General features: G+C 34.8%; 1 protein-coding gene across 2 annotated transcripts in view; it reads right to left on the bottom strand.

Annotated features, from left to right (window-relative positions):
• DPY19L1 (dpy-19 like C-mannosyltransferase 1) overlaps positions 1 to 12,147 on the bottom strand; it is a 45,108-nt gene that overhangs the window by 21,429 nt on the left and 11,532 nt on the right. For both annotated transcript variants that reach the window (XM_068203923.1, XM_068203919.1), the window contains exons 6-11: positions 10,762 to 10,882; positions 9,126 to 9,219; positions 6,988 to 7,045; positions 3,342 to 3,433; positions 1,779 to 1,878; positions 329 to 406 (exon numbers count right to left, since the gene is read on the bottom strand). In XM_068203923.1, coding sequence (XP_068060024.1) covers positions 329 to 406; positions 1,779 to 1,878; positions 3,342 to 3,433; positions 6,988 to 7,045; positions 9,126 to 9,219; positions 10,762 to 10,882 — 543 coding nt within the window. The remainder of the gene's footprint in view (positions 1 to 328; positions 407 to 1,778; positions 1,879 to 3,341; positions 3,434 to 6,987; positions 7,046 to 9,125; positions 9,220 to 10,761; positions 10,883 to 12,147) is intronic.

The raw sequence follows: 12,147 nt of genomic DNA, 5'->3' as shown, positions 1-12,147 counted from the left end.
AGACTTACACATCTTTTACTTATCTTTCTCTTCTTTCTTGACTTTTTCATATAGTTTTGAAAAAAAAAATTGGTTTTCAACTTAACAGTTTATTTTCTTGTCCTCCTTTCTAAGTATCTCCCCAAATATTTAAACCACAAGATCTTTGCATGGTCAAGACTACAGTAGTTTTCAAAACCCAATTTTAGTTTCAATCCAGACCCCTCCCTCCCTTATCACTGCATGTTTTCAACCTTTGTGCAACTAAGGAAAACACTTCAGACAAATGGTCTGTTTTCATGCTATGACCTGTTTGAGGAGACTTAAGGTTTATTTAAAAAAGCATTACCATATGAGCAGATAGTATCTTCTGCAATTTGCTGGAGTCAATGTAACCCATAATACACACCGCAAATAATGAAGCTATCTAAAATCAAAAGTGAGAAAAGGAAGTTAAAACAATTTGCACTGGTGTACTCCTTCATGCAAAAGAAAAGATTATTCAAACAATCATTAACTTTTATTGCTACTTTTTGCTGAGTACTTAGGTGTTTCATAATTATTTATTTCAAAAAACCTGTTGTGATGCTCTAAGTAAGCATTATCAAATACAGTTGAATATTTACTAAATAAGTATTCAACTTTATAAAAATCCAAGTCGTCAAAATAAAGCACTAACACATTACTTTTCACCTTTAAATTTAAAACAAAATTTTAAAAAAACCCAAACACAAAAACACCCAAACCAAACAAACAAAAACCAAGCCAAATAAACCAAACCAAACAAAAATGGAAAAATACCCCAACAAACAAAAAACCCCAAACGAACCAAAACCAAGAAACCCAAAATATATCAGTCAAAACCACAAAAGAATTACTCATTAATTTTAAGTTTTCAGCCAAGTATGGAAACATTCACAATTTGCTGCTGAGGAAAATAAAGCTTGTTGACTTATGGATTAGACAGCCTCTTAAAAGTCATATGGGAAATTAATGAAATTATGAAGTAAACCTGAAATTTTCAAATTTCAGGCTCAGCATCTCGAACAAGTTATAGTGACGACTTTTTCTCAATATTTTACAGAATTTATTGGTTTCCTCTTATGCAGTTAGAAACCTTGCATACCACAGCTTATATTGATTGTTTAAAGCTATCAACTCAAACCAGGCATCATCTGCTTCAAGTAAGGCAGATAAGTGAAAAGGTCTGGAGACACAGATGGATTTCAGTCAACAGACTACGTTTCAACCACCTCAAACACAAAGAAAGTTGCTGTGTGATAGTATCCTACAGTTCCAGTCAGCATTCACTAGATTTCAGTGCTAACTACAGTTACCTCAACTATCCAGAATCTCAAGACTACAGCACTACTCACAGACTCATCAAAATTATATAGAAAATCATGCAAAATCATGCCAGATATTACATGCCATGCAAACACTGGTACATTTAAAATTTTTAACAGCCTGATCAATGCTTTTTTTTTTTTATTTTTGTGCTTCAAAAGACAAAGTTTTTTTTCTTGTTTTAACGTACTCATCTCAGGCTAGAGGCTGTTTATATTGGAAAAGTAAATATTTTCAGTCCTGGAGACAGAATGGTAAGTGGTGTAAATAGTCAACTTTTAAACTCAAGACTAGCAAGATTGATGTGGTAAATGGTGAGAATCTTTCCTGACAGCAAGAATGAAATCTGGCTAAAAAGAAAGTATAGTTGTGAATTCAATGGCCGTCTATACAGAGCAGTCAATTTGTCCAGGTTAGACAAAGAGGCTATTTAGAGGTAAATATGGGCTCACCTGAGTTAGAAGAACAAACTGAGCAAACTGCCAGGGAAGCATGAAAAAGATATTAGAAACACACAGTGCAATCAAGCTTCCTGTATTAATACTCGGAATCCTTGGGAAAAAGAGACAGAATAGGCATCAGTAAGTACAATTACACAGATGCTTGCACATAATTGAAAAGCACAATAGAAAATGCAATGAAAACACAGTTACCTTGGGAGATAGCTAGCAATATTGATCAACTACAAATAACACTGCTTAAATAAATTTAGTATTTTTTCCCTTGGGTTTCCATGACAACAGCTCTGATGTTTAATGTTCCCTAAGTATTTGATGAGTCACTGATTACCAAACAAGTCTTCTCCTGGCAGTATGCAGTAGAGCAGGCCAAAGTACGACATTTGCAAGTGCTTCACCTTCTTGTGACAACTCTACAGTCAGGTCACAATCATTTCCATTTCAGCTGAAATTACAATGGTTTCAGAATAGTCTGCATTTGAAAGTGATTTAACTCCTCTCTTTCACATTTCTAGCATATTTACTTTCTTCAACTTTCTGCTAGCAATCCTGAGTGATGTTTCAGGGAAGGAGACAATGACAAGTATGAAACTCATCTGTAACTGAAACCCCAATCTATTCTCCATGTCCTGAAATAAATGCTATTTAAAATACTTAATCCTGTGTTGATTCAAGTGCAAGTTCAATTCTGAAACATGTCATGTTTCAAGTTTCACTAAATTCTAGACAGTACATATCTTTTCCTCATATAAAAAACACAAAATAGTGACAAGCATGAAATACTTTTGCTTTAAATATCAATAACTACAAATCAGTATGACCTAATAAAAGAAAATTGGTGGTTATAAGTACTAAGTTCAGCTAAATCATAAATACATTGTAAATCTGATGCAATGGAGTTGGTGGAGAAGCCCTTAAGTATGAATGGTCATGCTTATTTTCTAAAACAGAGGCAAGACAGGAACATAATCATGTTACAAGCCAGAAATAATCACCAGAAAAAGCAGGGCTAATGAACTCAAGAGTATCCCTGCATTAATGTAATTAGACTGCTCTAAATAATTGAACTAGTTAATGAGACTAGTTAATTAGTCATAGAAAACTGCAAGAACATACTAGTTTATGGGTGCCTATAGCATTCTCTGTTACAAAGCATAGGCTTACTCTACGTTCAACCAACATACCACTCTCCAAGAGGGACAAAACCAATTGATGAAGTATCAGCTTGTTTCTCATGGGAAGGAAGGGACATCAACCAAAAATTCTGATTTTTACTTTAGACACGTATTTGCCAACACAGTAATTCTGATTTTTATGTTAATCATGTCTTCAAGTTGCAAAGTTTTTCCTTTTAATAAGTGAGTAATATGACTGCAGTTCTACTGGTGCAGCGTCTGCAATGTAACAGCCAGAGGAAAGTTTCTCTGTTAATGATACCATTGTTACGGCACATGGAGGCATTTAAATAAATATTTAAATAATGGCACTTAAATAAATTCTCTATGACATTCAGTTTTTTTAAAGCATTGTAAAGACTCAGTATAAACTGAGAGGTACCTGAGAATATAGGTCAAAAGCAACATCTGCATCACAAGGAAAGGGTACGAGAAACTTTCACGAAGAGGTGGAGTCCACATGACACGAGTGCACTGAAAATAAGAACTGGGTTAGATGGCAACATTCACTGATACACTTCCATAAAACCATGCATTTGTATTTAAAAATGAACAACTACAGATACTCCAATAAAGCAAAAACCAAGCTATATGAGGTTTTAGTCAGAATGTTAAAAAACAAGCCAGGAAGCAGAAAAGAGGAAGGAAAACGAAGTGGCTTCCACACTTGGGGCCTAATATACACTGTTTAATTAAAATAGATCACTGCTTTTCCAAAATGAAATGTGGCAGCTAGAGAATATCCAAGAAAAAAGCAGAGCAGCAGCTACTTGTCCCTGATTTTGCTGAAATAATAAACTCTTCTAGGTAAATAATACTCAAATTCATGCAGTGACTTGCCACACTTACAGACAGTGTGTTGGAAGATGATCTGAAGGATAAAGCAATATATTCCTCATTATGCTAGAGTTCTTTAAGTTATAAATATTTCACATTTCTATTAGTATCAGCACATTAAGTATAAAATCTGAAGCTGTCTGAGAAACAGGCCAGTACACTAAACTCATGAAATTAAGCTCATACAGACCCTATACTACTTATACATAACTTATGTATTCCACTCTTTATCCCTAATAAAGCAAAGCATATTACACTGAAGTCAACTGAATAGTTTTTTCATTAATTTCCTAATTAATGGGTTCATGACAAATAAATAATAGGCCTCATCGCAAATGGCTCAGCTACAACTGTTGACTGTTTATATTCAGCTTTTTATAAAGTGCTTGCACTGACCTTAAAAAAAAGAACAAATACAACTTTACAGGAGCACTTTGACATACAAAACAAAAAGGTTCAAATTTGCTATCAAGAGATTTGCATTAAAAATTAGAAGTAAGTTCTTTACAACTACAAGAGAAAAATGTAATTCATCTTAACATGGACAATAATAAATCTACGAAAATACTGTAGGATACTGCTGCCAGGATGTTCCTTCTCCTTTGCTTCCAAGAATCTTTAAACCACTTTTTAAAAATATTGTCTTACCAAACAAGTCACTAAAATCAACATTATATAATTCCTTGCTTATTGTCTTGCTATTTCCCAAGTACGATAAATTAACAGTGCAAAATAAAAGCAAAGAACAGAAACCCATCACATTAATCACAGTCTCTGACATCTAGAATCACTCTTTGTAAAAGCTGCACCAATTACCATTAAAATAAACCTTTCATAAATATATGTGTTAATATGCTGTCCTCAGCTGACTGCACAGATCTGATGAGTTAATTTTTTTTAATAAGCAATAAATATAATCATGATTATTCTAAAGCAGTGTAGTCATTTTGCATATTTTCAAGACTACAGCAACATTTGGTTCACCAAATTTTATGATACTGGAGAAGATAAGAGAGGAAAAAAATGATGAACATACACAACCATAAAAAGGACGCATCCTCAGAAGTGGATTGACTAGCATGGGCTACGCTACTTTTCCATATTTGGAATGTAATGCTAAACTCAATCATCTGTGGATGATTTATCAAGGCTATAAACTCACTCAGCTGCAGGTAGAAATATATCAGATTTGTCTAAGTTTGAAATCTTTAAAATACAGTAGCACAAGCACAGCACAAACCAAAACATACAGCCTTAGGGTCACTAGCTCAAAGTCAGAGAGCATTTTTACATACCATTTTTACATAGCATTAGAGCTGAGATACCAAGGCTTGCAGCAGACTTACTCGTGTAGCTCAGTCCTATCCTTCCCAAATAGGAAAGGAAGTTTTTGGCAGCTGGTCTAGCTCGACTGCACCCACTGTCGACCCACACAAGATGATTTGCACATAATCACAAGCCTGTCAAACAGCTGGGCATCTCTTACACACACACACAGGCACACGCACAGCACGGTATTCAACAGAGCACCCAGTGAGGAGAGACCCCCCTGTGCACCTGGAACTAGAGGTACTCCCATAGTCATATACACAATATCAAATAAGTCTGAGTTATTCCATTCAGCTACAGTCCAAACATGAAGTGCCACTGGGATCCAACGCTGCACCTCTGCAAGTATTTCCTATTGTTCTCCAGAAATCCATACAGTTGAGCTTGAATTAGGGTCGCCTTCCTTAAGCCCTACCTAAGCCCAGACAACATCTGTGTAGGGCTATGCAGATCTGATTTCACACCATTCTCCAAAATACATTATCTGTGCTTTTTTTCCCCAAGTCAAGTCACTCACAGAGAGAGAGAAGCTCTCCTACAGTCATCTATGGAAAGAACTGCACTGTACCACAGTGAAATAAATGGTTTTTTGCCACCACTACCTGTAAGTTTTCAACACATTTCTTTCTGAAGTTACACTTACCACCTTCACAGACTTGGCACAACAGGACCTATTCTATTAGTATTCACTAGCAAAGGATCAAACATCATTTCACTTCTGGATGCCATTAAGAACAGAAATCCACATAAAATGCCGTATTTACAGTCGCAGAAGACAAAATAAGTTTAGCAACTCTAATGTTTATCTGTTCTCAAACAGGCACTTCAAAATCCATAGGTGACAATGCTTTAACATGCTTAAGTTCTTGAATGCCTAAATTCTTTAAATATCCCCCATGCATACATGGGTGATATTTAAACAAAAGACATTTCAAATGAATAGTTATTTAAATAGTTATTTTATCATACAGATTTTTGTTTTATAAGAAATCTGTCAAAGCTTACTGTGAATGGAAGCATCTCTAGTTCTGTTATGTACAATACATATTCTTACAACTCAGTGTTCTCTACCAAGTTCAGCTCAGTAAAGTACGAAAACAAAACAAATTCATCCCTAAACTAATTTATAAGGTATTTAGTTTCCATTTAGAAGTTCTTTACAAATTTCCATTCATAAAATGAGCACTAAGAAAAAAAAGAAAAAAAAATAGCTCAAGGGAATAAGAATGAAAGCTATGATTTTTCTTCCAAAATATGAAACAATGACATGAACAGCATTAACTGGAAAAACCAGGAGATGATGTAAGTGACAGCTCCTCTATTTCTTCTTTCCTGTGATGCAGCTTACTTAAGTTTAGCACTGGAATCCTTTACATACATACACTATTTCTAAATTCTGTGTATCCTGGGTATAGTATATAAGTAATACAGAGGTTTCTTTGTACTTTTCTTTGTATTGATGAATTGCCAGTAAAATATATAGCAATTTAAAGAAGCTTCTGAAGCTTACTCATATGGTACATGTAGCCCAGTTATGCATGGTATGGGCATGAAAATAGAACATTTTGATGCTTTGAAACTTGAAGCCATTGTGCTACTAAGTTTCGATCTCAGGACCAATTTACATTATATTTCCTTTCTGATTTTTTATTTTAAGCATTGAAGGGACATTGGACTGTGCTATGTATTTTTCAGTCATAGTCTATTTTGCTTTCAATTGTCTTATTATTTTAATTGAATTTAAGTTATTTAAATTCAATCTCAAATAAATAAGCAACATCACTACATTTAATGAAATCAGAATTAACTTAAACTTCAATAATAATTTAAAAAAAAAGGAGTGGTGGGAGAGGGAAACCTACCTCTCCATGATTGAAAAAGAAGCACAACACAGTAACAAGGCCTCCTAGACGACTCCCACTGTGAAAAGAAGAAAAATAGGTACAAGAGAATCTTATCATGGTCAATGTTGCTTAAAAAATATGAAGCAGCACTTGCGTATAGCTAAGTTTACTGGGGGTAAGGGAGGAAAGCTTTCAAACATCAAGGGAAGGCAATCAATAGAGTACACACAATATTAAAATACTAGTTAGACAGTGTTTATTTCAGAGCACACCAGTCATTCATACATCAACTCCTTTTCGCAGAACACCAATTTTAATGTTAATAACTTGGAAAACAGTTATTCCACTGCTCACAAATTTTGGTTTAGATCATTACATCCGGTGCTTTTAAAAACCGGGCAACATAAATGCAGTACTTCTTCCCTAAGATGTTGAGCAATAAATTTCAGAATCAGCATGTTCAATCACCCAACACGAAATTTTGGTCTGGATCTAAAGATTAATTTAGGGTAATCAAATCAAGCACATTAAAAAAACATATTTAAAATAAACTCATTATATGGCCAATGCAAGATACAATATAATTTTTATGTGAAATACTGCAATGTTAACATGAGGAAGCTTTGTAAACCCTTGACTTAAATATTTTTTATATTTCCATATCAATCAAATTCATCTATTGAATAAACAGCAAAAGTAAACCCAAAGATATTACTTATATTTTTCCCATTTCAAAAGAGAAGTAGAAAAGGTTCATATTTGTTTGAACATATTTGTAATTGCTCAAGTTATGTGATATAAAGCAAAGAACATTTTTGTGCACACAAGTTCACTACTACTCTGAATGACAGATAATACCATTTTTGCTACTAAACAAAACTAGCAGCCAGCTGTTAGGATTCTTAAAAAAAAACCCAAACAAAACAACAGGAAAAAAAAATTAACCATACACAAAAAAAGCCAACCAAAAAAACCCTTTCAAACCCTCTCAGATCCTTCACTCATCACTAATATACAAGTCAAACAGAATCAGTAGGTTCTGGGTACAAAATCTGAGGATTAAAGACACCAAGTGCTAAAACAATCTCCAGGAATTGTGCATTCTTGCATGTAAAACTCAACTTTACATCCCATAAATTTGGAAAGCTAACATTAAAAATGTTAGCCCTAGAAACAAAATAAAAATTTGCCAAAAACCACCCAAACCAGAAACAAAACTCAAGGTCTATGCTTTCTAAAGAAAGTAGTGAGAAATAAAGAGTGCACTGATTTTTTAATGACATTCATATATAAAATGTAAATTTCTGTATGACTCCCTTAAGAGAAATATTACAAGTTAACAACACAAATATTCAAAGTTTACCTACTTCCTCAAAACATGCACTAGGCAACCTCCTGTTTTTTACTGACAGTGTCTGCACTGAGCTATTCCTAATTTTAACTATCAGCACATGCTTGAGAGAGAAAAAGAAGAAAACCCATGACAATGAAGCCAGAAAATGAGTGAGGGGGAAACCAATCACATCTCTCAGAGGAAACTATAGCTGCCTTTCACTTTTTGGCAAAACCAACAAGTGAAAACAGATGTAAACAGAACACTTCTCTTTTTCCAGAAGTACTTCCACTTCTGCTTTTCTGCTGAATGTGGAATCCATTTTTATATGAAAATGTAAGGACGGATACTGAAAACAAGAATTTCTAGAAAAAGGGAAGTGCAAACAATTTGTCCAAAAGAATGTATTATGTCAAAACATATTTTGCCTTCTCAGTTACGTTAAAATGGAAATACATGCAAGTATGACTTGAAGCAAAGCACTGGGAAAACCCCAGTCTTGGTTAAAAGTACACCATCATTCAACTTGTGTTTAAAAATGAGTTACAGTGATAATTTTAAGAGCAGAAATATGTCACAAGCTGTTTAAAACACATACAAATATCTAGCTTTATTCACAACCCAGTCGTATCAATGAGATACAACCTCAATAAAATTTTCGACAATTTTTTTTTAGTGACAACGTGCATGTAAATAAAAGCACTACTGCTGTACAAACAAATAATCAATATCCCATAAAAATAATTTTACATTCACTTTTTCAAATTTTGTCCAAAAACAAACAGTTAATACCAACTAAATAGCCCAGTCTCAACTGCCTTACCTGAGGTATGTACCATATATGAAGAACAGTGACATCATGAATCCATTCAACAGAAAAATCACAGCAACATAAAAGGAAGCAGGGTCTCCCAACCCTAACAAAAAACAGTTAATATATGTTGTCAAATACAGAAGAAAGGCCATATTGGTTATAAAGCACCATACAATCAGTATACTATCTTAATATATCTATATTATATATAAACTATCAGTATAGAATTTCAGTGTATCTACAGAAAGAGACAATTAAAAGAATAAAGTAGATGTCATTAGGACTATTGTGAAAATTTAATCAGGAGACCACAGCTTTGAAAAAAACCAGGAAGAGTAAGGGTAGATATAACATTGCAGCAGTCAGTGACAGAATAAGCCAAGAGGGATGCATTAACTGCAGAGAAAAACCTGTGAGGTTTAGAAGGTAGAAATACTGCTAAGAATATTCTCTAGAATACATTTTTATTTCACAGAGCTTTTTAGAACAGGTTAGTTGATCCTAGACTCTCACTTCCCATCTCTGGCAGGAATAAATCCATCTTGAAACATATCACACACAGTTCTCTTTGCTTGCTTTGTTTCATTATAAGCCAAGGTATTTTCCAGTAATGCAAGTCTTTCAATTTATTCATTAACAGACACTTCTGTGCTCGCTCTTCTTGTCGTTAGTCTCTTTCCCACTATTTCTTTAAACCCTCCTGGCTCTAATCATTTCAGCAATACAGCATAAAAAGCCTTATTCATTAAAGTGAATGCCAGCAAAACTTCAGTTTCATATGCAAAACTGATTATTCCCCACTGCTGAAAACACAGCAAGACAGTTTTCTAAAGTAAGATGATGATATGCTCACAAAACACAGTAGTCTCAATAGCTGGTGCTTCTGTTGGTTTTGTTTTCATGAAAAACAGGAATGAAAGGTTCTACACTGTTTATTACTTCTTACAAAATTAGAGAAAGTGAACCATTCAAGCTCTGAAGTTCTTACAGCCTTTGTGCAAAGGAAAAATACTACCCTGTCATCACACAAAGGCATTCTAAATGATAAAATGAAACTTCACAAACTATCATCTATTGTTCAGCTTGAACTGACTGTAGAACACCTCGAAAGCACTTCTTGGTAAGGTACTTTTATTGTTTAATACGTACTTGACAAGCCAGTATTTCAAACGTGGAGAAAAAAAAAAGGGGGCAGTGTCCTTGCTTTGGAACCTCAAATCAAGGTTTAAGGCTGAAATTCTTATGCTGAATAGCAGCTCATGAGAGGAAGAGCATTCTTCTCAGCAGCATCACTAGGTAAGATTTTTCTAAAAAATCTCCAAAATTGAGGGAGGAGATTTTGAAATGCAGGAAGTTGGAATGTATTTGGAATCCTTCAGAAGTTACACAAATTAATACATGTACAGTAGGCTCTTACATTTAGGACATCTTATTCTTTGTAACAATTCAACATTATGAAGGCTCAGACCATAACTGTGAAGTTTTGAAGTCCAGGATAGGAATTCAATGGAGGCTGGAGGAGTTATCCAATAAGCAAAACCCACATTTTTCACCTTTGGTAACACAGGAGTATTTATTATTTCTGAAATACATAAAGCCACAAGTGCATGCTTCCAAGGAGAAACCATCATAAACCAGAATTTACCTTCACAGCTTTCAACAGGACTAAGCCCTTTTCCTCTGTTTACAGTCCAACATGTCTTTGTTGGTACACCAAGGAAATCCATAATGGTGGTATAGATGCGGTACCAGCTGGCAAGGACCACCTAGGGGAAAACAGGATTAGAAGTTTCTGCCCAGAATAACCTCTCATGACAGCTGGCCTTCATCCAGGCTCATTTTCAAACTCCGGATTTATCTCAGTACTTTTGACCACAATTTCCTAGAGGCATCTAAAAGACTTCATTAACAGACTAAAATTATGCCTATTGATACTTAGATGCTTTATAACAGAAATAATTTCATGCATCAAGCTGCAATATTTAGGAAAAAAACCCCTATGTACTGCATTGTCTGGAAGGTTCCTCATTTGAGTATTTTTGTTTATCAGATATTAAAATCACAGATGTTGTTGACAGAGGACAGTTGACTAAACTGAACTCATTCAAGCCAATTAATTTTCCTCTACCTCACAAGAATATTAGTGGACCAAATCTTTAGGATTTTTAGTCTGTTAAATTTTGATAGGTTGATTTTAAGCATGCATTCAAAGGCCTTCCAGATGCAATGTAAGAGAGCATTTCCATGTTCCATGCAAATGCTGTAATGTTCTTATAACAACAACTCAACTAAATCTCAACACCTGACACAGAAAACATCAGTACTTTACACACAGCAAAAATGAGAACTCATCTCACAGCAAAGTCATTAGTTAATAACATTACCAAGCTATTCTTTCAGGATATAACTGACTTTATAGAGTTCATAAATGAGTAATGTGGCCATTCCAGTTGAGCTGCTTTGAAAGTTATAACCCAGGGGTTCCCAGACTGACAATATGTTTCACCACTGCAGTATTAGCTGCCTCTGCCCTGTGTCACAGAGAACATATATAAGAAAGATGATTCTCTCTTCTCATTCCCCATACAATTAATAAAACTCTTTACGTCACTTCTAACTTCAAGAAGGGCAAGAAGGAAAAACAGACAACGGGTGTGAGAATGTGATGGAGTAAATCCTCCTGGAAACTACTTCCCAATGTACAAAGGACAAAAAAGTGATTTGAAGCAATCAGCACGGATTTATAAAGGTGATATCACACCTGCCTGGCTTTGTAACTTTCTGAGACGACTGTCTTCATAGATAAGGAGACAACTGCAGATATTTTTTTAATCTGGTGCCAATCTGTTCTACATCTTAAGACTAGATGATGGCACAAGGGAACATCCCTAGCAAATCTGCAGGATAAACACTGGAAGGAGTGACTGATCCTTGTGCTGCCATTCAGAGGGACATCAAAAGGCAGGAGAAATGGGCCAATAGGAATCTTCCCAACAGGGAAATGCAAAGTCCTGCACTGGGGATGAAAACC

This window comes from Anomalospiza imberbis, chromosome 1, assembly GCF_031753505.1.
Source record: "Anomalospiza imberbis isolate Cuckoo-Finch-1a 21T00152 chromosome 1, ASM3175350v1, whole genome shotgun sequence".
NCBI lineage: Eukaryota > Metazoa > Chordata > Aves > Passeriformes > Viduidae > Anomalospiza > Anomalospiza imberbis.
The sequence above is the reverse complement of the archived record's forward strand: the minus strand, read 5'-3'. Positions and strand labels throughout refer to the sequence as shown.